The sequence below is a fragment of the Vigna unguiculata genome, chromosome 8 (assembly GCF_004118075.2).
Source record: "Vigna unguiculata cultivar IT97K-499-35 chromosome 8, ASM411807v1, whole genome shotgun sequence".
NCBI lineage: Eukaryota > Viridiplantae > Streptophyta > Magnoliopsida > Fabales > Fabaceae > Vigna > Vigna unguiculata.
This window is the reverse complement of record NC_040286.1, coordinates 12,642,902-12,667,119: the sequence shown is the minus strand read 5'-3', so window position 1 is coordinate 12,667,119 and position 24,218 is coordinate 12,642,902. Positions and strand designations below refer to the sequence as shown.

Below are 24,218 nucleotides of genomic sequence, written 5' to 3'. Positions count from 1 at the left end.
AAAGAAAAGAGAGGAAAAAAGAAATAAATAAGAGAGCATTCTAAATTGTCATTGAAAACTAGAAAAAGAGAGGAGAAAGAAAAGAGACAAAAAGAGAAAGAAAGAAGAGAGCATTCTGAATTGTCATTGAAAAAAAAGTACTAACTTTCCTCTTGTTGTTTTATTACCCAGGGAAGAATTATTCATCAAAGAGCAATGACATCAACAGTGACAAGAATAAAGGATAATAAAAAGGGAGGACAAGCTTGGAAATATATGCACATAAATTAGCTTCTTCACCCATCCCTAGCAAACCTATGAGCGATCAAAGTCATGCTTATAGTTTTGTTATTTGTCTGTGCAATATTCCTTTGTTTTTTTAGCATAACATCTTTAATTTAACATTATTTGATGATTTTTTGCATATGGATATTTGACCTTAGAGGCAGACCTCTAAACCTTTGATAATAAGATATTGACATCTTTAAAGATCCAAATTTTATTTTAGCAGAATTTCTATTTTGATTATTTTAGATTTTTGTCTTTGATTTATGTTTGTGTTTGTGCATAGGATCTTCTAGAATTTGGGTCGAATTCTATCCAAACTAGGGAGAATGATAAGGAATCTTCAATGTGATTTGGAGGACAAGGTCTCTTTAAGAAGGAAGGTGTGATAGAGGACTATCTCCTGAACTTCAATTGGTACAAATTTGAGGAAAAAAATTTTTCAAGAACGAGAGTATGATAGAGGAATATCTCTTGAACATATATAAGAAGAACTTGAGGAAGAACATTTGCAATTCAAAGGATGTATGACAAGAAAGTCAAAGATCAAAACACGTGTCGTTGAAGCTCATAATTTTTTGCTAAAGAGAAAACTTAAAGAACATGAAAATCATGAGAACAATTGAATAATAATTTAGGAAATTAAATAAATTATAATTTATTTTGGTTTTACAAAATGTTAAATTCTTTAGGTGAATGAATCTCGTTGAACGATCCAGTTTGTCTTTGTTGGGTAAGCAGGCCTCGCTAGGTGAAAGTTTGTGTCTATAATTTTTTTTCTATTATTTTTATTGTTTGAAGCCTTCGACTTTCTTTCAGGATTTCTAAGTTTCCTTAAACTTATGTGCCTATATATAGAAGTATCAAAAGCTTATGTAAGCATTTTTGAGTCATATTATATGCATTTGGATTATTTGAGAGGGGATTCTCTTGGTTCTTGGATTAGAACTCTAATTCTCATGAAAGATTAACATCTTTATGGCAAATCTTCACTTGATTTATCAATCTACTAGATTGTAGCGTCCCCCATCTTTGTCTTATTCAACATTCTTCTTTGATTTATTTGTATGTTGCCTCTTTAGGATTCAAATTCAAAAGTGGTCGTACTCTTTCGTGGATAGGATTGTATCATTTCATTTAATGGGGTTTATTTTTTCTGGTCACAACAATCTCTCCCTTTTTTATGATGACAAAAGTATAGGATAAAACATGTCAAACTATAAGGTAATGTATCAAAGATGTCATCTATCAGAGTTAACAAAAACAACATTGCTTGATCATGAATGAAATCAAGTGATATGTCATATAAGTATTTTAACACCCTAGGCGGATATTACTTGCCCGGGTCTTACAAGTATCAGAGTAAAAATTATCATATGATTAATCATAGCGAAAATAATATGAAATATACTTTAAAATATTTAAAACAAATTAATTTGTTCATAATGTTTTAAGAGAAAGAAATTCATTAAAATTTGAATGAATTTGTGCTTTCTTCTCTTTTGTTTTTCTTCTTTTCTCTCCCTTTTTGTCATCAACAAAAGAAGTTCTCAACATTTTTTTGACACTAATACAAAGAAGGCTTTTTAGGTCTCTTATTTTAAGATTTTTACGTTTGTATAGGTCAAATCTAATTGCATGAGACGTAAATTTACATTTGTTAACATTTGTGACATAAATTTACATATGTCAGTGGAATAACATAAGAAAATCTATGTTTGTTGGTGAAATAACAAATTGAAAATAAAAATCTATTAGTGGAATAATAGACGTAATTTTTTGAGTTTTTCTTCTCTTAAAACTATACCAAATTTACGTATGTTACTCTACTAACAGACATCAATTTGACTCCATAAAGTGTGAGAGCCAACACATCCATGAACGTCTCCACCGTTTCTTTTTCTGCCAAATGATGCAGATGCCCTTCTAAATATCCTTGAGGGATCCCCTTCGAGTTGCCGTTGGAGGCCATCTTATCCTCTAGCTCGGCAGGGTGTACCTTCAAGATTCCAACCAACGTAGAGATAGATGCATGATGCTCTAAATGTATGTAAGAGACTTTATTTTCCACTGATAAGCCCAGAATTTGCTCGAATTCTTCTATTGTTGGTGCCAATTGAAAATCTTGGAAGGTGAAACATCTAAGTGGTGGATCATAATATTGAGCCAGAGCAATGACTGTCGATGCTTGGACTTCCACATTCAGCAACCTCAATAAGTTCCCATGTCGCTTCTTGAAGGCATTCTTTTGTATAGTCTTCATTTGTTGCACTATTTCCCTTAGACCACTCAGATTATTGTCTATAACTCTGATAGGTAGCTTCTTCTTCAAGACATCTGACCCTAAATTTCCCCTGACTCGAAATTCCATGTTAATTTCCCTTGTTTCTCACAAATTCAATCACGACCTTAAAATTTCTGACCTAAAATCACAAAAAATGTTATGACATGTCATGACAGGGTACATGTTATGCATGAACAAATAATCAAAATGCATGTACAAAGATGCCATAAAAGAATGTACAAACGCATGACTTTATTGCAAATCCAAATAAAACGAGAAAGGCGAGATGAAAATTAGAGTAATGCACATTCCTCCCTTTGTGCCTTAATAGAGGTTTGGCGCCTAATGGTTCTAAGCTAAAATAGATGCGCTCACTAGGATTGTTTCTTAATACTTAAAGATCAAGGTCACTAGAGTTATAGCCCACTTCTTGGCATTTCCCACAATAGTTGGTAGACAACAAAATGTGGGAGTACCAACGAAGCAAACAAACTCTAGCTGGGGTTCTCACAATGACCACTTAGGAAGTTCATCCACTGTGGCACTGTTACACAATCCCCTCTAATTCTAAGTTAGACAGACCCGAGTATAGGGCCCCACTCATGTAATGCACAATGTGTGTGTGAAGGGAGAATGATGCATACCCAAATCCCCACCTGCAAAACAACCAGACCACTTGCCAGGCAAATATTGCAATTTCAAAATACATATCAAAATAAGCAAAGTAATTCACATACAATTAATCCAATAAGCAAATATATACAAGCACATATAAAGACAAGAATACACAAATGAAACAAAGGGGGAAAGAAAACATAAGGAAAAACCACATCCAGTTTGCATATCTAATTAAATGCCTTGACTCTCTAGCGTCCCTAGTGGAGTCGCCATCTGTCGCAACCGAAATCGCGACGGGACAACGAACCAAAAAAGAAAACAGGTTTTAAAAAGAGATTTGGAGACGCCACCACAGTTATTTTTGGAAAACTATGGAAAACCATAAAAATAAGACAAATGTGCGGAAAAAACCAAATTTTTGGGTTCGGGAGTCGGTTACGCGTAGGGAAGGTGTTAGCACCCTATAGCGCACGCCCAAGGGCGGTATCCTTAATTAAACATGCAAAGTTGATACGGTTTTCAAAACATTAACTTTCCCTAAAAAAAGACAAATAATACTAAAAAGAAACAAAAATAATTTTTTAATTTTTTGGGCCCTACAAGGATTGACCTTGGTCCTACGTAGTTCTTTATAAAAAGGAGTTGCTTAAAAAGTTGATATTTTGTATTTTTTTTTGAAATTTTATATTTTTTTGGAATTTTTGAAGTGCTTGAAAATATGTGTCACACGATGCGAGCGGTCGGACAAACACTAAAAGAGAAAGAAAACTATTTTTGGTATTTTTTAGAAAATAAGTGTCACGCGGTGCGAGCGACCGGACAAACACAATAAAGTGAATGCGGACATTTTTTATTTTTTAGATTTTTTTCTATTTTTTTTTTTGTAATTTTTACAATTTTCAAATATTTTTGCTTTTTTTTTAGAAAAGAAATTAAAAAGGTGAAATTTATTTAAAAAGGATAAAAGTGGAAAACAAGATATGAGGGTACATGAGTAATTAGTGAGGGGTACATGAAGTGAAACACATGTTACAATCGGTAACAACAAACGAGTTAAAAAACGGGCCCAAAACAAACAAGGGATATGGGAGTGTGTACAGATTAAAAATGGGGGGTGTGCGAAGGAGTTTCTAAGGCAAAAAGAGTGCGAAAAAAAAATAAGTTGAAGGTGCAGGAAGCGAGGAAGACACAGAAGCCCAAAAAAGACAATAACGCATGCTGGGGAGTGGATTTAGTAAAATAAGGTGTTGCACAAACAAAACAAATGAAATGGAAACAACCCCAAATCAAATAGAAAAGTCGCGGCACAAGAAGCAGATCAAGCAACCCTAATCTCTCTCCTTCTCAAAATCAAGCAACCCTAATGGCCGAATGGGTGTGATTCTAGTTGTTTGCTTGTGTGTTCCGTTTGCAAGATGGAATGGTGTTGTGATGTTGAGGTGGTCCCTATTTCTTGGGCTTTTATGCAGGTGAACGATGAAGACGTGGGTGAACCAAAAATGCAGATAAAAAATGCAGGGGCCGAAGATGAAGGTTGGCGATGATGGAAACTAATGGTTGGGATTTGAATGGATTAAGTCGAGTGAAGGTATAACGGTTGGTGTGTGAAGGCTCGGTAGAAATCGGAACATGGAGAAGGAGAAGATTATAGTAGTATGTTGATGGTGGCGGTGTGAATGACCGTGCATGGCTTCTGCTTTTCGGTCTCCTGGTTCTCTGATTTTGGTTATTTTGTGCATATTGGAGGAATGTGGGATGAGGAATGAAAAAAAAAACGTGTTTTGGTCACATGGATGTAAATATGCTATTGTGTATGTATTCTGGTTGCAGGTTGGAGTGGTTTGATTCTGATCATTTTCTTTCATTCAGATGCAAGGCACAGGTATATGTAAACGAAGGTGACAACAACTCCCATGAAATCAAGAATTGACAACCAATAGAACATAATACTATAGCACATCACATTCGTTCAAGCGCACAACCAGTCATATACATTTTAACCCACGTCTACGTAATCATTCAAAGATTCAAGTTGCGAACTTACCTCTTAGTGCTACTTTCTCTCATGCTCAGGCTGCTTGTTTTTCGGCCTCCTCGTTGCCTCTCCCGTGTTGTGTCTTTTTTTCTTTTTCCACTCTCCTTTTCACCTTCCTGCTCTTTGCTTGTTCTCCTCTCTGCCCTTCCTTTTTGTGTCCTCCCCCTTGCCTTTTGATTTTTTTTCTTTTTAATCAGTCAATCCTCTTTTATCTTCCCCATGAGTTGTTCCCATGTTTCCATTTTTGTTCATCTTCTGCACGAATATTTAAAAAATGGTGAAAGCATGCAACCGAGACCATCTTTCTGCCACTCTACAATAGCCATATTGCCAAGACTGCCTGCCAAGGTTGCTGGTTGCCGATTGTCGCAGTGATACGCAAATATTGAAGATTTCCCCTTTCATGCAGAGACCCCAAAGTGTCTTGAAAGCAAAGAGCTGACTTTCACTAATGGGATGACCGGACAACAGATGAATTCCTTTTTTTCTTTCTTTTCTTTTTTTTTCTTTTTTTTCATCATAATAATTCTTTTTATGAAATTTCTAAATTATTTTTTTTATTTCTTTTTTTACATGTATTAAAAAGAAGAGAAAAGAAAATAATAATAACAAAAACAAACCAAAGAAATAAAAAAAATGAAATAAAAATAAAAGAGATAATAAATAAAACGAGAAAAATAAAATAACATAAAATTGAAATAAAAGAAAATTATATATTTGTAGTCAATTCAATTCACTATTTTTTGTATATTTTTCTTTTTTTTAAAATAAAATAAAATAAAATAAATCAGACTTTGTCACCCCGAACAAAATTGGGTGATGACACTTGTAATTAAAAACTATTTAAGCTGTAATTAGGAAACTTGTTAGATGGTGGTGGTAGTAGTGTTCGGACCCATGAGTATAAGGTTCAAAGTATATAAGTGTTTGTGTACACTTTTGAATTCCAGATTACTTATCTTTTAGAATTTGAATCATTTTTTTTAAGTGAGAAGAATTCTCTTCTAGTTCTTCATTTCAACCTTTGGTCTTTATTTTTAGATTTACAATTCAAAGTAACGAATCTTTCTGTATTCATTAATTTCTCTTAATATTGTGATATCAATTAAGATAGATCGAAATTTCTTCATATTTGATCCCTTAAGTATTTTTTATTTTGTCAATCATTCAACAAAAATAGTTAGAAACGATCCTACGCAAGGTTAGATTTCCACCGACCTTCATCCACAATCTCACTGTAATATTTTCCTTGGAACTTGCATCAACACCCTATCATTAAGGCTTAAGACAATTGCATTGTGGACCTTCTACAACTCCTATTTCTCATCCTTCCCCTTCGTGACTATATCAAGCTTGGATTCACTTTGCAATACTTCGATAAGACCTTGTTAAACTAAAAAATATATGTATTTTTAACTGTCATAATAAAAAATCATTCCATCTAGAAAAAATATCAACTTTATACTTTTTTAAAGTCGCGATGGTCGAATTTTACATTCATCACACCAATTCATTGTGAAATTTATCATACAAATTTATTGCAAAGTCATCTACCATATAAACAAATAAACTTATAACAAAATTAATCGTACTATATTTATTTTAGAAATACAACATAAAAATAATATAGATAAACACTATAAATAATGTGGTTCAATTGAAGTATTAACAACTTCAATATATATTCACAACGGAATTCATCATAAAACAATAAAAATTATAACTTGTAGTTTCCCTCAAAATGAACTTTCACTATTACGGATTAAGTCAACTTAACTTATATGTTGACTTCATATAACACTCCATAATATTACACATGCCTAGTCAGCATTGACAAGACACTACAGAAAACTAGACATTTTTTATGTTTTAAACTTATTTATCTGAATCAATCTTCACATTCAGAAATCTTTATATAACCAATATTTCATCTTTTTGCAACATGATCGTCTTTTACCAACCCCATCTTTTAAATATCCTCCATAGTTCCATCCCTCCGTAGTTTTCTAGAAGTAAGAAAAAAAAATTGGATATTATCCCAAAAGTCATGATCGTTCTGTTTGTATTTTCCCAATTTGATCATCATTCATGATGCTTTGTGCTTTTTCATGTGGGTCCATCTTCCCCGCTAAACTACCCACCCTATCTCATCTTCATAACTTTATAAATTAATTAATTATATTAATCTATTGTCCTCTAAAATTTTGTCAGTTTTCAATACTGATTTTTTTAGTTTTACAGAAAAATATATGATTTCATATAAAAATATTGAAAGGTTAAATAAAAAGAAATATGTTTATCGTTTAAATATTCATGTATCATTGATAATTATCAACGTCAATGATCACGGTAGTCCAAAATCGTTGTATATTTTTTATTTATTTATATGAGTGTAAGAATTATAATTTGATGTATGGAAAAGGGTTGAAGCACATCCATTATTCCGTATATTTTATTAATTTTTTATAATTGATAAAAAAACATAATTATGTTTTAATTCTTAAACTTTTGGAAAAAAAATTGGATTCCCTGATTTTAACACAACATTTTAGTTCCTCGGATTAAAAGACAAACACAGTTAGTCTTTTAAATTTACCGTTTAGGAACTAAAACCCACTTTCATTACTCATATTTAGTGTATTGTATTTTTCTAAATTTGAAACACTGAAATATATTTAAAATTTAAAATTAAAACGGGATTAACTCCACGTTTTATGAACTAAAGCTATAAGTAAAAATATTTTTTCAATGTAAAACGTGTGGTTTAATTGAATAGTATAGTTCTACCATGTCATTCTCAACATTTGTCCTTCGTTGTTAAGAAACTCCATGATTCCATCCAATGGAAGAAAGACACGTCTTAGACATTGATTTCCAAAACAGGGATGGGGTTAGAGTAATTATAAAAACAACCCTTAACCAATTTTTCTATTAATATATAATAAAAATAATAATCAATATAAAAATATAAAACTTTAAAAACATTATCGTTATTATTTATAATAATATATAAATTATTATCTCCTTTAGTTAACATACTTTTTATTTTATACTTAATTTAAAATTTGAAAAAAATAAAAGAATAAAAGTAAATTATCTAATTGATTATAGCACACATTCAAATTCTCTTTTTTCACTAGAAATGATAAAATGAGTTGTCAACTAATTATATTTAAAAAAAATAACTGTCAAAATATTTTTGTTTCAAAAATTAATATAACAAAAGCTCAGCTATGCTAAAAGGACCAAAATCAGTTATTATCCAAAGAGAACTTAACTAAAAGTAATCACTGTTAATATGGTATAGATAAGATTGTACAAACTATTACTTTTATTTTGAAAACCATCATAAAATATTGAACACACGTGGATGTTTTTCACTGGTATAACACAGATAGATTGTATTATTTATACGACAGTTATTTGAAAAATTATTTTCAGAATAATTTAAAAAATAAATTGAATATGTTTACAAATTTTAATAATATATATCAAAGTGCCAAAACATATATATAAAGTGAATATAAGGACAAAAGGAAAGTAATAATAGTAAAAGTAAATGCAAAATGTAAGATGAAATAATACTAAATGTTATTATATAACAAAAGAGATAAAACAATAAAGTCACAGAAGAAATAATTACATACTCTGATCATAGTCTCTACAGCTATTTTTTTTACCAATCATTGCTCAATAATTAAAAAAGTGATTTAACATTTAGACGTTAAACGTGCTCAAACCTTTATTTTTTTTACACGCACGTGCTCACTTAAAAAAACTTAAGTTTAGTTTTTTTCTTTTTTGTTAAGTGAAATAAAAAACTAAATAAATTAAAATTGCAAAAAAAAAAAAAATCACTGGCCGGTAATGATACTTGCATGGTGTAGTGTTGGTTCCTACCAGAGACATTTAAATATGTTTTTTAGAAACAAAAAGAGAGAGACAGAGAAACAGAATTATTAAAGGCAACACAGTAAAAGACAAAAGGTTTAGTTGTCAAGCAAGAGAAGAGAGATCGCCATCCATTCGTGGATCTCAGTGGCGCTCTGAGGCGCGTGTGTCATTGGGGTTTGCTCAAAAAAATAGAAAGATGATAGCTTGGAGAGACAGTTATATAGGCACCATTTCCATTATCACTTCCTTCCTAAACCCAAACACAAACCCACTCACCACCACTATATAAATTTTCGTTCCACTTCATTCTCTCAACCACATCAACATGAGAAACCCTTCATCAACATCAACAACCAAGAGCAAGAAAAGTGGTGGTGGTGCTAACAGCACTACCACCAGCTACAACAGCACCAACACCACCAACAACAACATTGGTAGCACCAGCAATAACAATGGTTCCAACACCAACACTCCATGCTGCAGCAAGGTTGGATTGAAGAGAGGACCATGGACACCGGAAGAAGATGAGGTGTTAGCCAATTACATCAAGAAAGAAGGTGAAGGGCGTTGGAGAACGCTCCCCAAGCGTGCTGGCCTTCTCCGGTGCGGCAAAAGCTGCCGTCTCCGGTGGATGAACTACCTCCGCCCCTCCGTCAAACGCGGCCACATCGCCCCTGACGAGGAAGATCTCATCCTCCGCCTCCACCGCCTCCTTGGCAACCGGTAATATATATCTTTGTTTAGATTCAGGGTTTAGGGTTTCTTCCTGTCAGAAAAACAGAATTAGGGTTCGTGTTCTTTCTTCTCTTTTTTTTTCTAGCTAGGGTTTGATTTGTTGTCTTGTGTATTAGGTGGTCGTTGATTGCTGGGAGGATTCCCGGAAGAACGGATAATGAAATAAAGAATTACTGGAACACCCATCTAAGTAAAAAGCTCATTAGCCAAGGGATTGATCCCAGAACTCACAAGCCTCTTAACCCACCATCCATGAATATGAATATTCCTTCTTCTTCCACTGTTCCTCCACCCTCTATGCCTCCTCCAATGACCATCACCACCCACAACCCTTTGCATGATTTCACTGTTGTTAACCAAGGAATTCATGCGATTCATCATTTGGGTCAGCAACACCACCAGCCTCCGGTTTCAAACCCCTTTGATAATAACAACATTAACAATCAAGTGGCTGCTGTCGCAGATGATGTTTCTGCAATGGGGTTCATGGACAGTGAGGATTGCAACGATGACATCAACATCAATTACTACTCAGATGATGTTTTTTCTTCCTTCCTCAACTCCTTGATCAACGAAGATGCTTTTGCGTCGCAGCAGCACCACGTGCAAACAGAGCTCCCAAGTGAGCGTTGCATTCCACTGCCATGCGATGATCGTGTGGATGATCCTCTGGTTTCAATCACCACTGCTTCTACATCACAGGGTTACGATGATGACCTTGGGGTTCTCTGGGAATCACCTCTCGTGCCTTCTACTACTTTCACCCATCACGTTAACGACCCTATCATCAAGATGGCTCATGATCACCATCACCACAACCAATAGTATATCTACCACTGTTCTTATCTGTTAACTGCTTCATCAAATACCAAGTGTCCGAGAATACTGGGATTTTTATGTATACATGTTTTGTTGTGTATCCTGTGAAAAGATATCAAGAGAAGGAGAAGGACATTAGAGGAGTCATCAAGAGGGATCTCACAGTGAATAATAATACCTTTTGAAGCTTTGGCTTTTAATGGAGCTGAAAGACAACTAATGATCCATATAACACAGATCTTACATAGTGAGATAAGATTTTATTGTTGTTGTGTTATTCATGGTTCCACATATATGTAGTTGCTTTTGTTGTATGATACTTTTAGTCATGGACTTGTTGAGTTTGGCGTGTTCAATTCCATGACATGCATATTGCTTCTTGCTTGCTATGCAAAACACAACAGATTTAATACTGTACTATGACTTGTGTTTTAAATCATAGTACCGTTTTACTTTAATGGTTTGTGTAAGATAAGTCAAATCCAGATGTATTATGTGTGGGTTCTTCACTTCATTGAATTAAACTTCACTCTTCATCACTTACAATATCATCTTCTTCGTGATGAATTTTGATGTTCTTAGGGTGAAAAAAAAATGTTTGTTTTCTTATAACAATGAGTTTGAATAAGACAATTTAAGATATACTCTATAAATAATGTAATAATATATATACATTATGCAAGTATTCTATTCAGAATCTAAATGTGGAATAAATCAATATCTAATAATGTATAAAATTAGTTTATGGTTAAATTAATGTATAAAATTTCTCAAATAAATTCTTTATTTCTATAATTTGACTATAAGTTTAGTTTATTTAAAAAAAAAAGTTTTTTCATAAAATTTTGTGAAAACAAATCAAACAACTGTACCTGTCTTTCCCACGTATATGGAAACATAAGCACATGTGAACGTAGAAATATCTGTGTCTTTATTCCTGAACTTTGTATGGAATTGTCAAAGAATATTTTCTTCTTTTTATATTGTCATCATAAAGAGGTCAAATCAGCTAGTACAGCTGCACAAAGTTGAAGAATATAAACTATTCCTTAAGAATTTACCCTTTTTTTTACAGCAAGAAGAACTTACATTAGGAAAATAGTTTTTTACACTAAAAACACCACATTACAACTTAGTTTTGGCGATAATTTCGTTGTTAAAAAAAATATTTTTTTATACTTCAAAGAATAGTAAAATGATAAATATAAAGTGAGTGTAAAAATTGATTAAATGTATTGTCCTACGTTAACTACAAACATATAGTGTTCTGTATCAGCAAAAATATAACATACGTTGGCAATATATAAAAAAAAAAGTTCATGTATACTACAAGACTTTTATGTAAGGCATACAATGGCCATTAAAAAACCCTTTATTTAAGTAATTATCCAATTATAATCTAAATTTTATAAATTACATTACAGACTCGCCATCTGAAGAAAATGTGAAGGCAAATCACACAATCCACAAAGCCTTTTATTTGCTGGGGAGACCATAAATATGTTACAAAATTCAATCACATATATAAGACCATAAACAACTTTGTAGATTGTTTCAGGATATAGATGAAAAAAAGCTGCATGAAAATATAAGATGACCTATGATTTCATTCTTTTGAAACGTCTTTTGTATCGAACACTATTTTTTTTTTTTTTGTTTCTTATGTTAATTACCTTTTGTTTTGTATTTATTAAACAACATATTCTATGCATGATACATCAATGCCTCATAAACACCTGAAAAAAAGATAATGTTCTTACCGAAAAGAATGATATTTTAAAGAAATTGAGTTGATACATACCAGAGATGAAGGCCAAGTTTGCTGAAAAAAACTGAATACAGATCCACCTACAAAAGCTTGTTGGAAAAAGATCGTGTTAGATTCAGTTAAAGAAGATTCTTTAACTCTTAAACTAATAAAAGTTTAAAAAAATACATTTGTAGACTTTTTAACCTCTAGATTGCTTAATAATTAAAGATATAGTTATTTTTATAAGCACTTGAATAATATTGTATGTATTTTGTTTATGAACAAATAACCATATTTAAGAGTTTCTTTCAGTAAATAATCCTAATTTACTAAACTGAGATTAAAGATAACTTTTATACATGTTCTTCCTTTAATCATCTCAAGTATATTTTAAAGACAAAATCATAGTAGAATTCTCAACACCTCAAAGGAAATCATACCTCAAATGCAATGATAAATTAATTTAAAAAACTTAGGAGCCCCTCTTCACTAATTAAAGTATTCACAATTATTATCCCCTTTCCAATCCAACAGTGTAGTGGACTCAATTCAAATAATATTTTATATATATTATATTAGGTTTTTTCTGTTTGGTAGAAAAAAAAAAAACATTCAGTGAAAATGAGTTGGAGTATGTAATTAATGCATCATAACCATTTATATAACACATCACGGATACACCAATTAATTGGATAATAAAAAACAACACACCTTCTCTCCACATAAAAAAAAAATCTTGTGATCTAACTGTGATAAGGTCAAATAAGCTAATCATATTAAAATTATCATGCCTTAAAAGACAATCTCAATATTAATCATATAGTTGAAATAGAATAATTAAACTGCCGAAAATCATTGAAGCATGCATATATCCGAATTTGTTTTAAAAGTCATCCTTTGTATTCTGGATAAAATGAGACTTACGTACTGTCCAGAGATTACATAATATGAATGGCAGCCATGCATGAAAAGATACTCATGTCAGACCTGAAAAGAGATGTCAAGGTCAAAAACAAATTAAATGCATTCACAAAACCACATCTCTTTTACCATATATAGTTGGAACATGCAATCAAAAAACCAGAATTCACCAGTGCAAATTCAAAAAGTAACCCCAGACCTACATAGATAGACCTTATACTATAAATTTAAAAGTTATATATATATATATATATATATATATATATATATATATATATATATATATATATATATATATATAATTATAAATGTGTATATGTATATGCATGTGTGTGGAAAGTATAACTTTGAGTTAAATTCACGTACCGATATCAACTCTAATTCAAAACTTTACATATTACAAAACTTTAAAAAACAAACTTAAATTATTATCCATGTTGTCTGGAAATAGAGCTGATTCTCATCATATGTTGGAGGTTTAAAAAAAAAGAACGAGAGAAATTCATCAATAGATGGTCTAAATAACTGTCAGCATGGTGAAATATTATATTGATATTTATTTTTTAATCTGTTTTCTAGTATATTATATTAATTTATTGTTTTCTTTTATATTCACTCTCTTGGTTGTTCTCTGGCACGGGGTTTTTCACTAAAATAACTTATATACGCTTTTTTTAAGTTACATGGTCTTATATATCGATGTTTATTTAAGAAAATAAAACTAAAAGAGTTAAAAATGTGTACAGTTTAAGGTTTCACCTATTCATATCACTTGTAGGACAAGAAATACGTTGCCTACTTTATGCTTACATAACAAAATTCACCACACAAAAGATGTGACATGGATCCATACATGAAGCATGAAAAAATCCGCAATATATATTGTTAACAACAAATTTACTATGTGAATAAATTAATTCATCTATATTTTTATCTTATCATTCATGCAATCAACAATACAATTTATAGACTCATATTCTTAATTGTTGTACTCATAACACACAAAAACGGCTAATACATTAACTATCTATGACACTCTAATGGCTAATATGTTAACTACACATAAGACTCAAATGACTAATACATTAACAACCCGTAAGACTCCAACATCTAATACATTTAAGTTTATTTCGACCCTAACAAAACTCGCGCATAAACTTAATGCTTATATCCTTCATCTTGATCCTTTTATCTTTCATCATGACTTTTCACGTGCAGTAACTCCTCTTTACCTTCTTGTTTTGGAATGAAGTGAAAATGCACACCATGCTTGCTCATTTCAATGAATAGTTGGGTTTTTCATTATACTCGTGATAGACTTGTTCTTTTGTGTGGCCAGCAGCTTGTTACTTACCAGGTTCCTTACTATCTCAATAGTTAACTTGTTCTTAACCAAGTTCTTGTCAATAGGTCTTTTAAGAGATTGGACCACGCTCACATATTGTTGCACTCTATCACATTGGTCTCATCCATTTTCAAGTTGTCACTTCTCATCTTGATCTTCCAATGCAACTCTAAGATCCTTCTCTGCTTGCAACCTATTTTTCAATCTTGAAACATTGTGTTCAAGTTTCAAGTGTTACTTATACAAAACATACTTTCTTCTCTCAAAGCTTGCTTGCTTGTAGAATTGTAGTGCCTCTAACATCTTTTTCAATTCTTTATTGCAAATCACCTTTTGCAAACTCTAACCTTTGAATAAGAAGCTCATCTTCACACATGTCTAAGCTATCTGAGTTGTACAAATGCACCACTCAACTCTCCAGATGCCTCACTGAGCTATATAAGCTCTCCATTTGTTCACCGACTTATCCGAGCTATCTACATGCTCCACCAAGCTATCGAGGCTCCGCATCGAGCTTTTCGAGTTTTTCACTTGCTCTAACAAGTTATTCAAGATTCACATTGGGTTATCTAATTTATCTACATGCTCAACTGAGTTATTGATCTGCTTAGATGTCTTGTTGAGCCATTCAAATTCCATGTGCTTGGTATGAATGGTCCTTCAGCTTAGAACGATTCTCAACCTTTTCATCATGAACAACAATTCCTCTTTTTCTTCAACATCCTCTGTGAGAAAGTTGGTTGTTTCTTCTCTTACATTCTCATATTGACAAGTTTTAGCAAAATGTTTGACATTATCATAACTGAAACACTTGTCTGAGTAGCACTCCTTTACATAAGCCCATATTTTCCACACTCAAAGCATTCAACATTTGAGTTGCTCAACTAACATACTCTCCATGACCTCATCCTCTTTCGCGCCAATTTTGTTGGTCAGATTGTTTTTTCTCTTCTTCTTTTCCTCAACTTCTATCACCCGGACTGTTTCCTCTACCTCTTCGGTCTTGTTCTCTGCCTTGAATGTTTTGGGCTTTTTCATCTTTAATTGACATTTTTGTTTGGAGTAAATGATGAAGTGGCTCTCACTTCTTCTTTTTTCACTACTTTTGTGCTCCAAACGACCCAACAAGTTCTTCAACCAAGAGCATTGACAGGCCCTTCGACTCCTCAATTGCACACACCACATTCTCAAAGTCATTGGTCAACTACCTTAAAATCTTTTCCATAACTTGCCTAGCGGACAACGTTTCTCCATTTCTATTGAGTTGGTTTACAACAATTTTCTACTCGAGTTATGTACTCAACTACTCCTTCAGTCTCTTTCATCTTCATGCACTCCAACTCGCACCTAAGTGTTTGAAGCCAAACCTACTTCGTTTGATGACCCCCCTCGCTTCTCCATTATATCACAAGCTTCTTTTAAATATTTGACACTTGCAATCTTCTCGAAGTCATACTCATCAATAGCTCGGTACAATATGTACAGTGTTGCCTTGTCCTTCGTGTGCACTACTTTCAATGCATTATTCTAGGCATTAGTGAAACCAGTGTGGTTCTTTCTAGTTCTACAAAACCATCCTCAACCACCTCCCAATTCTCTTGGGCACCGAGAAGACCCTTCGTTTGGAGACTCCAATTGTCTCAGTTGACAGTTTTGTTAACTTGAACAAGAGCACATTGTTTGTAAGGTTGGTCATCTCACTTAAACTTCCCAAACACTGAAACACTCAAGCTTTAATACCAATTTGTAGATAAAGTATTTACTCTATAAATCAATTTATTTACCGTTGTTGTTGTTGTATTATGAATAACACAATCTATAAACTCACTTATTCATGACCATTGTAGTCAAAATAGAAAAAAAAATTGCTAAAAACAGCTAACACATTAATTATCCATAACACTTTAATGGCTCATACATTTAAGTTTATGTCAATCCAACATATATATATATATATATATATATATATATATATACACACGTTATGTATGTCGTCTAGAATGAAATTTAATGTTTGTACATGAAATAAAAGCTACTGGAAATAATGAACTTGTCAATTTAACTAACAAGCTTGATCAACGTCTTGAATCATGAAATGAGTAAATAGAAACTACATAAAAGAATATATTGAGAAATTATAGATTGCGATGGATAACCTATAAATACTATTTATCGAATGAAGGATGGTGAAATAACTTAGATATGATATTTATTTGCTACAATAAGCAAGCCTAGAAATTAGTAGAGAAATCAATATCATCAATAGATGACAAGAAAATATAGTCCAATGAAATTCTTTAATCGACACACAAAATAAGAGAGAGATACAAAAGGAGAGAAACCAATCGAAGTATAAATATAATAGTTAAAAATGATATAATGAAAGAGAAATAGTAAGTATTAATGAAGTGTCTATGAATTAATTATGATTTATTTTACTCTACAAACACACAATTTTAGTCTTTTTTATCTCAAACATTATTTTTTTAATCCCTTTTACTTGTTACCATATAAGTATAGAAACTATAACATATTTAAAATCAATCTATATCTAACAATCAACTACTAATGAAGTTACTTTATTTCCCATTTCATAACGTTGACATTTGTCCTAAATGAAGGCTTTTTCGTCTTTTCATCTTCTTTAGGCTTTCCTGCTTCTTCCATGTTTAATGGCTGATAAAATTTTTGAATGATTCCACAATTTAATGGCTTATTAAAATATTGATTGACGTATTAGGTCACAGACAATTACCATTCTTCTTCTCCAAGAAAAACTATTTTCATTCTTCTTCTTCAACAAAAGGGCAATTTTACAAGACCATAAGAAAACCCTTTAGAACTCAAGGTTAGTTCTCCTTCTTCTTCTTACTCAAAAGGGATTTTTTCTTTTACTTCTATGTTGTGAACATCGTGTTTAGGGTTACTATGGTCTTCTTCTACTTCTTTGGGAATATGAGGTTCATGGTTACCTATGGTTTAACTTGAATTTTTATGTTTTTGATTTTTAGTCATTCCAAATATTAAGATTTGGAGTTGCTTGCGTAGGGTCCGTGGAGCATGATGGTTGGAATGGAAGTTACAGTGGTGAGTTTAAATTTTTGTCTTCTAAGGGTGTCAAAGTTTCATTTTTTTTCTTTATTTTTTGTAGCTATTTTTTGTTATCCTGTGGCAGAAATCGTTTTCACTAGGCTTTCAGGAGAATGTGTTCTAGGGTATTTGGATGGGGATGTTGGTTCAACTCGATTCGCTAGATGAATGTATGTTAAAAACTTAGTGGTTTTTTAGAGAAAAAAAAAGGTTCTCTTTTTCAACTATTTCTTTCTCTAATACTATTTTTTTATTTTTGTATATTATGTGATACTAATGTATAATGATGAAATTATCTTAGTTGTTATACTATGTTTCTGGAAGTATTTTTTTCGTATGTACGTATATTTTTTTTCTAGAATGCAACTTCTTCATCTTCGTATATTAGTTGGTGTAGTATATTTGTGGAAGAAGTTTTTTTTTTTGTATTTGTATATCTTTTCTTCTGTTTATGTTTTTGAAGGAAGTTTTCTTTTGGTTTTCGTCGTGATTTATTATGGTTGAGTTTTTATTAAAATATACAGGTAAACCTTCTTTCATTTACTATGGTGTGGTATTTTGATCTTATTTATGGCTATTTTTTGCTTCAAAGTTTTTTTTTATGTCATTCGACGGTTTAGTTGTGTGTGGTATGTATTTTGTAGATATATAATTTGTTGGCTTCAAGTTTGTTTTTTGTCATTTAACTTATTCCATATTCCTTTATCATCATTTATTATGAGACAAGTTTGTATTTAGTTATTCAGTTATTCATGAAATTTGTCTTCTTTGGGTTTGGTTTGTGCTTGGTGAGGATTTTATGGATATATTATATGTTTGATTTGGTGTGTTATTTGGTTTTGGTTTGGCTTGCTATGGATTTTAAGGATACATAAATTGTTTGTTGTGTCATTAACTTAACGTGCAATATATAACTTACTCCAACCTATACTTCTTTTGGGCATAATCATTTACTTATTGTTCTCTATTGTGGATTTTGGCTCCAATGTCATTTATTCAATGTTAAAGAAATTGAACATGATAAAGAATATTGATGTCACAGAAAAAATATTTCATTATTTAATTCATTGCTCTTTGGGCTTTTTTAGGCATTAGGTGCATAACAATATTGGTATCACATCTAGTTTTTTTTTTTTTATTTCATTTCGCCTTTATATTAAGTCTTTACAAAAATATGGGTATCACATTCGAGATAAGAAGTCCAATGAGAAGAACAATTTCAACATGTGGGGAATCAAGATAAGAGTCTTTCTAAAGGAGCAAGGGGTATGGGACAAAACATATATCACATAAAGAGACATGCTCTAAAGTAGATGGAGAAAAAACCTTAAACAATTCTTGATAAGGTTGCAAAGGAGAAGACATCAATAACATTGTGGTTGAAGTTAAAGAAGTTTTTCATAGGGAAGTCCATTTATATAAAGCTTTCATTAAAGAGGAGATTGTTTAGGATTCCAATGTAGGAGGGTGCATCTCAAGGCTAATCTTTATGAGCTCAATTCAATCTTGAAAGTGGCTATGAGACGTAGATGCCAAGATAGAAGATTAAGAAGCTTTGTTGGCTTCTCTCACCATCGTACATGAACTTGGAAAGTTTTTTAGTGTAGAGAAGGATTTCATTATACTTGAAGAGCTTACGTGTAGCATTTACACAAATAAGTTATCCCTTAAAGAATTTGGGAATACTAATGATGCATTGTCTTCAAGTTTGGTGGTCTTCAAGAAAGACAAGTTGAGGAAGATGAAGGTTGATCGTAAATATGTTTTGCAAATATTGTAAAAATTCAAGACAATGGAGTAAGGATTGTTTGAGATTCAAGAAACATGTTCATAAGGTGGGAGCTTTTCCATGTATCAACATTGCGTATTTGGAAAGCGACATAGGCGGGGCTATCCTAGGGTTGCATAAGACAAAATTCATGTTAAACTATGTTTATATAAATTGTTAGGATCATCTAAATTTTCATCTTTGAGAGGTGCAAGGTATTTTCTATGAGTAATTGATGATCAATGGCTCACATGAGCATTCGTGATGAAATAAAAACCAAAAGTCTTCGATGAGTTTAAGAACTAGACACTCCTAATGTTTAACCAACCAGGAAAGATAGTCAAACATCTAAGGATGGACAACAATTTGAAATTTAACTCTAATTAGTTCAACAACTTTTGTAGTATAATTTAAATATAGAATTAATTAAGTAAACAACTACTATCAAGAGAGTAAATGAACTAAGAACATGAGCATTTATAAAAAGCAAATACATTCTTTAAAACAATATTTCTAAGACATATTTCATCATTGTTTATAAAAAGTAAAGAAAATTGTAAAATTATAAGAGAGAATTGCTAAATAAGAAATAAGATATTGAAGATAAGATATATGAGAACGTAGATTAATTCAAAGCCCAAATCATGAGGGGTGTAGCAATACATGCCATAGAACTATTGTCAAGGGATGTAGATTACGAATTTGGCATTGGTTCCAACAGGAAAGGAAATGTCGTCAAGGAAGTGGAAATCTCCTATATTTGGTTAGGATGGAAGAATAACTCACACCAAATTCTTTATTTTATTTTGTCAAAGGCTCATTGGATTGGATGAACAAAAAAAAATGTGTACAACAACTTTTGGGAAGCTTCTTCCTACAACTCTATAACTACAAGCAACCCCGTAAATTTTTGTATCTTGAAATAATTATTTTATAATGTATCTAGGAAACGAAATAAAAAATGCATTTCATATTTTATATTCCATAATTAAAAAAGCTATATTTCAAATTGTATATTTTGAAATACAAGATGAAAATATATTTCGGATTAATTCGAAATGCAAAATTTAGGTTTGTTTACATTCCAAAAAAATTTATGGAAGTGCAGGTTAAAATTGTGGAGGTGTAGAAAGAAGTTGCCCAACTTTTACTACGAACATGAAAGGCCCAAACCCGTGGAGTTTCTCATGGTTATCAAGGAAACATTTTTATGAAGAACTCTATGATCATAAACTTATATGATTAGGTGGTTATAATTTGTGATGAAAGAAGTGCAAGGGAGTATATGATTGCTGAAGTGGTTGAAATTTTTTCACCTTTTAATGAAAAATATGTAGGATAAAAAATATGGAGATTTTCAATGAGTTTCATCCCATAGAGTTATAATCCAATAAATTTCATTAAAAATATAAAATTCCATCTTTTCAAAATAGTTCACAAATTAACTAATAGTTATTGAGTCAAGTATAGTATAAACTGTGCAAACCAGTAACGGTTCAAGCTTTGTGGCACCAAAAATATGGAACTTTATCCAAAATTTAAAGTCCTCAAATTGATTATGTTTGGACCTTAGAAACGTGAACCTAGTTTTGAAATGACTTTGTGTTAGCAAATGCTTTATAACTTTAAATAGAAAATTACTATTAATAATGTTTTCTTAAATTTATTTTTTATTAATTAAAATCTTATTTGTATTTTCATTTTATAAATATAGTTAATATGATTCTTATAGGTATCTCTGACAAAATCATGCTAAATTTTTACCTATATATTATATTTTATGAATCAATGTTTTTACTTGTTTAATTTTAAGAAACAAATTATCATCAATCAGCCAATATTTAATTAAACTGTCAATTAGTTTTTTTCTTTTTCACTTCAATAATATGTTCAATATTAAAATATTAATCTTAATTTATTCTTTACTTGAAGAAACGTAAAACGATCCAACGTTACTTAATAACTAAGCCCATGTGGAACCAATTGCTATTAGATTTGGGTATTATTTAAGATTGTATTATTACCTCACATGCATGCTAATATACTATATTTTAAGCTATAGAATTTTTAAAAGAAATATAAACAATATAAATAAGTTTTTTGTCACTTTAAAATTTACATAAAATCAATTCTAAACCTTTTAAAATAATTTGTTTATTTTTATTTTTCCAATTTTGAAATACACTACTTTTAGTTTTCAAAATATTTAGATTTGAAAATTAAAACGATGAGAAACAACCAAATTTTCTTAAATGATTAAATTCAAACCTACAAAGGAACAAAAATGTAATTTACTAAAGAAAAAACTTATAACATAAATGAACAAGTTCTAAGTAACATTCTAATAGTGTTGTATAATGTACATTCTGAAACTTTGTTAAGTTTTACATTTGAGATGTCTAATCTCATAATAAGAAAAAGAAGTCTATGGAAAATAATACATCAATTAGAAACAAAATTAAGCTAAAGTATATATAATTTCAGTGTAAATCTTTATTTTCAAAAAAAAAGTTCTATAGGAGATGTAAACCTACTCTAAATCACATCATGCATAATTGTTTTGGTGTGTTACACAATATAAGTTTTGGAAACGTGTTTTGAAAGAGTATTTAATGACGTAATAAAACCAATTTCAAAAGAAGTATTCTAAAATAAAACACATGCTCCATTATGATAATTCAGAAAACTAAAGATTATGGTGCTTGTTAATTGAAAATAATTATATTATGTCCTATAATACTTTCTGGAATATAACGAATTGTATGCATGTTTAAAATGGGATAAATAAATTTTTAGTATCTTTAAAACTCGTAATGACAGTGTTTTATATTTAAACTTTAGTAAATATGTAAATATGATCATAGTAGTAACTTTATTATTTTGAAATTAATTATGTTGACACGCAATTACATGGTTATTCGATCAAGTATTTAAATTAAGAATTAAATATATTTTTTTCTCTTAACATTGAAATTAATCCCTCGAAACTTTGAATAAATTAATTGTGTTGACAATAAAATCTGTCCACATTTCTAACTTTAGTAGGTCATAAACTAATATCCCTATAAGTATGAGTTTTAAAAAAATAATAAAGTAATTTAACCATCTTAACTTTTCTAAGAAATTGTTATTGTATTTAATTTGAATCACTCCTTCAAAAGTTTGCATTTACAAGTCCCTTTTGAAATTTTGTGAATCAGTAATTGAAACTTGAATGATTAGTAAAAAACAAGAATTCAATAAAAAAAATAAAAAAGAAAATAATGGTGAGAGGATAAATTATTTGTGGCTATTGAATGCATGTCAGAAACGTTATATATATTTAATATTACTTAATGAAAATTATCCATTTACCTCCCTTAGAGCAATTATAAAGTCTGAAGATTTTCCAAATATGGAAGGCGACAAAATTTTTTACCAAAATAATGATTTTGAACTCAACTCAGAGTCTCAATCTACCAGTCTTTGCAACACATATATTGACTTCAACTTTGCAAACTGTGTTGACCGTTTGATTGATACTTTTCTTTTATTATTGTTTTCATGTGCAAATCGTACCGTGACTTTTTATATTTGTTACAATACAATTTATGTTTAAAAAAAATTATGGTGTACCCATCACTTATATAGTGCAGGTCTTTTTTACGGCAGAAAGAAAACCTTTATTTTGTATGTTTATTTTTGTACTTCAATTGTTTATTTCATAAAGCACTCTCGCACTGCACAAAATTTCCCTTCTTGGGGAACAAAATCTGTGGCACCAGAATTACTTTTTTACATGTACATATCTAGAAAAGAACAAAAAATATTTTTCTTTATAAGAAAATGTGGGAAATTTCTGCACTCAAATACTTTCCTTTACACTTATATGCAAGTAGTTGCATGGTTTGTGTAACCTGTTAAGGTGCTACATTCCATTCAGAGTATAATACTCAAGAATGAGTATTGGCTTACTTTATCCACCAGAAACTCGTTTTTAAAATTAGAAATATTTATGTATATTTAGCCATCAAACGATAAAAGGGGCACCAAATGAATGTTAAGTATTCTATCCCAGAAACAAGCTTTGATCAGTGTTGTATTTTAAACTAACAGGGGCTACGAAAACTGCACTTAAATCATAAAAATGAAAAATAACCAAGCAATGTGAAATTATTCGCCTAGCATATTCTTATTATATTTATGCAGGAAAAGAGGAAACAAGTAATGATGAGGATAAATAGTAACCCAGACCAAAATGAAGGAATGGCGCTAGAAATTAAAAAGCACAAGCACATGCTAACAGCATTTAAATTCATGGTATATAATGTAGTTGAATGGCAGGGACTCACCTGGAAAACTTGCGACAAAGAAAACTGCATACTCCAAAGAGAACAAGCTCAGCAACACTCATTTTCTTGCATTCGAGAGCACCCCATCCTCTTTACTCTCCCAGCTAACTCGACTTGGATTTTTCCTTTTAAAATCGAAACTCTGGATCAACCAGTCACGAAGTGGAAAAGGGAAAGTTGAGAAATGGTGGGTTTATAGTGATATGTAAATATGTTTTGTAACATGGTAGGTCGCAGCAGGTGGAATAACAGAAAATCTATGGCTATGGCTAGTTAGATGCTTGCATTGGGATTTGACTGTTAGATTTGAGTCCAGAACAAAGAATGAAGGATTCATTGACCAAAGTCCAATACTAACCAAACG

General features: G+C 31.2%; 1 protein-coding gene and 1 long non-coding RNA gene across 2 annotated transcripts; one reads left to right on the top strand and one right to left on the bottom strand.

Moving 5' to 3' along the window:
• The first annotated feature begins 9,068 nt into the window (after nt 1-9,068).
• LOC114193762 (transcription repressor MYB5-like) lies at nt 9,069-11,107 on the top strand. The gene is made up of 2 exons (XM_028083692.1): nt 9,069-9,818; nt 9,947-11,107. Exons 1-2 carry the CDS (start codon nt 9,421-9,423, stop codon nt 10,653-10,655), a joined length of 1,107 nt encoding a protein of 368 aa, XP_027939493.1. The 5' UTR covers nt 9,069-9,420; the 3' UTR covers nt 10,656-11,107.
• LOC114193763 lies at nt 10,592-24,163 on the bottom strand. The gene is made up of 4 exons (XR_003606300.1): nt 23,855-24,163; nt 13,324-13,386; nt 12,451-12,497; nt 10,592-10,751 (listed from the first exon to the last, which is right to left on the bottom strand). It is a non-coding gene; the product is annotated as an uncharacterized LOC114193763 (long non-coding RNA).
• Nucleotides 24,164-24,218: the final 55 nt, after the last annotated feature.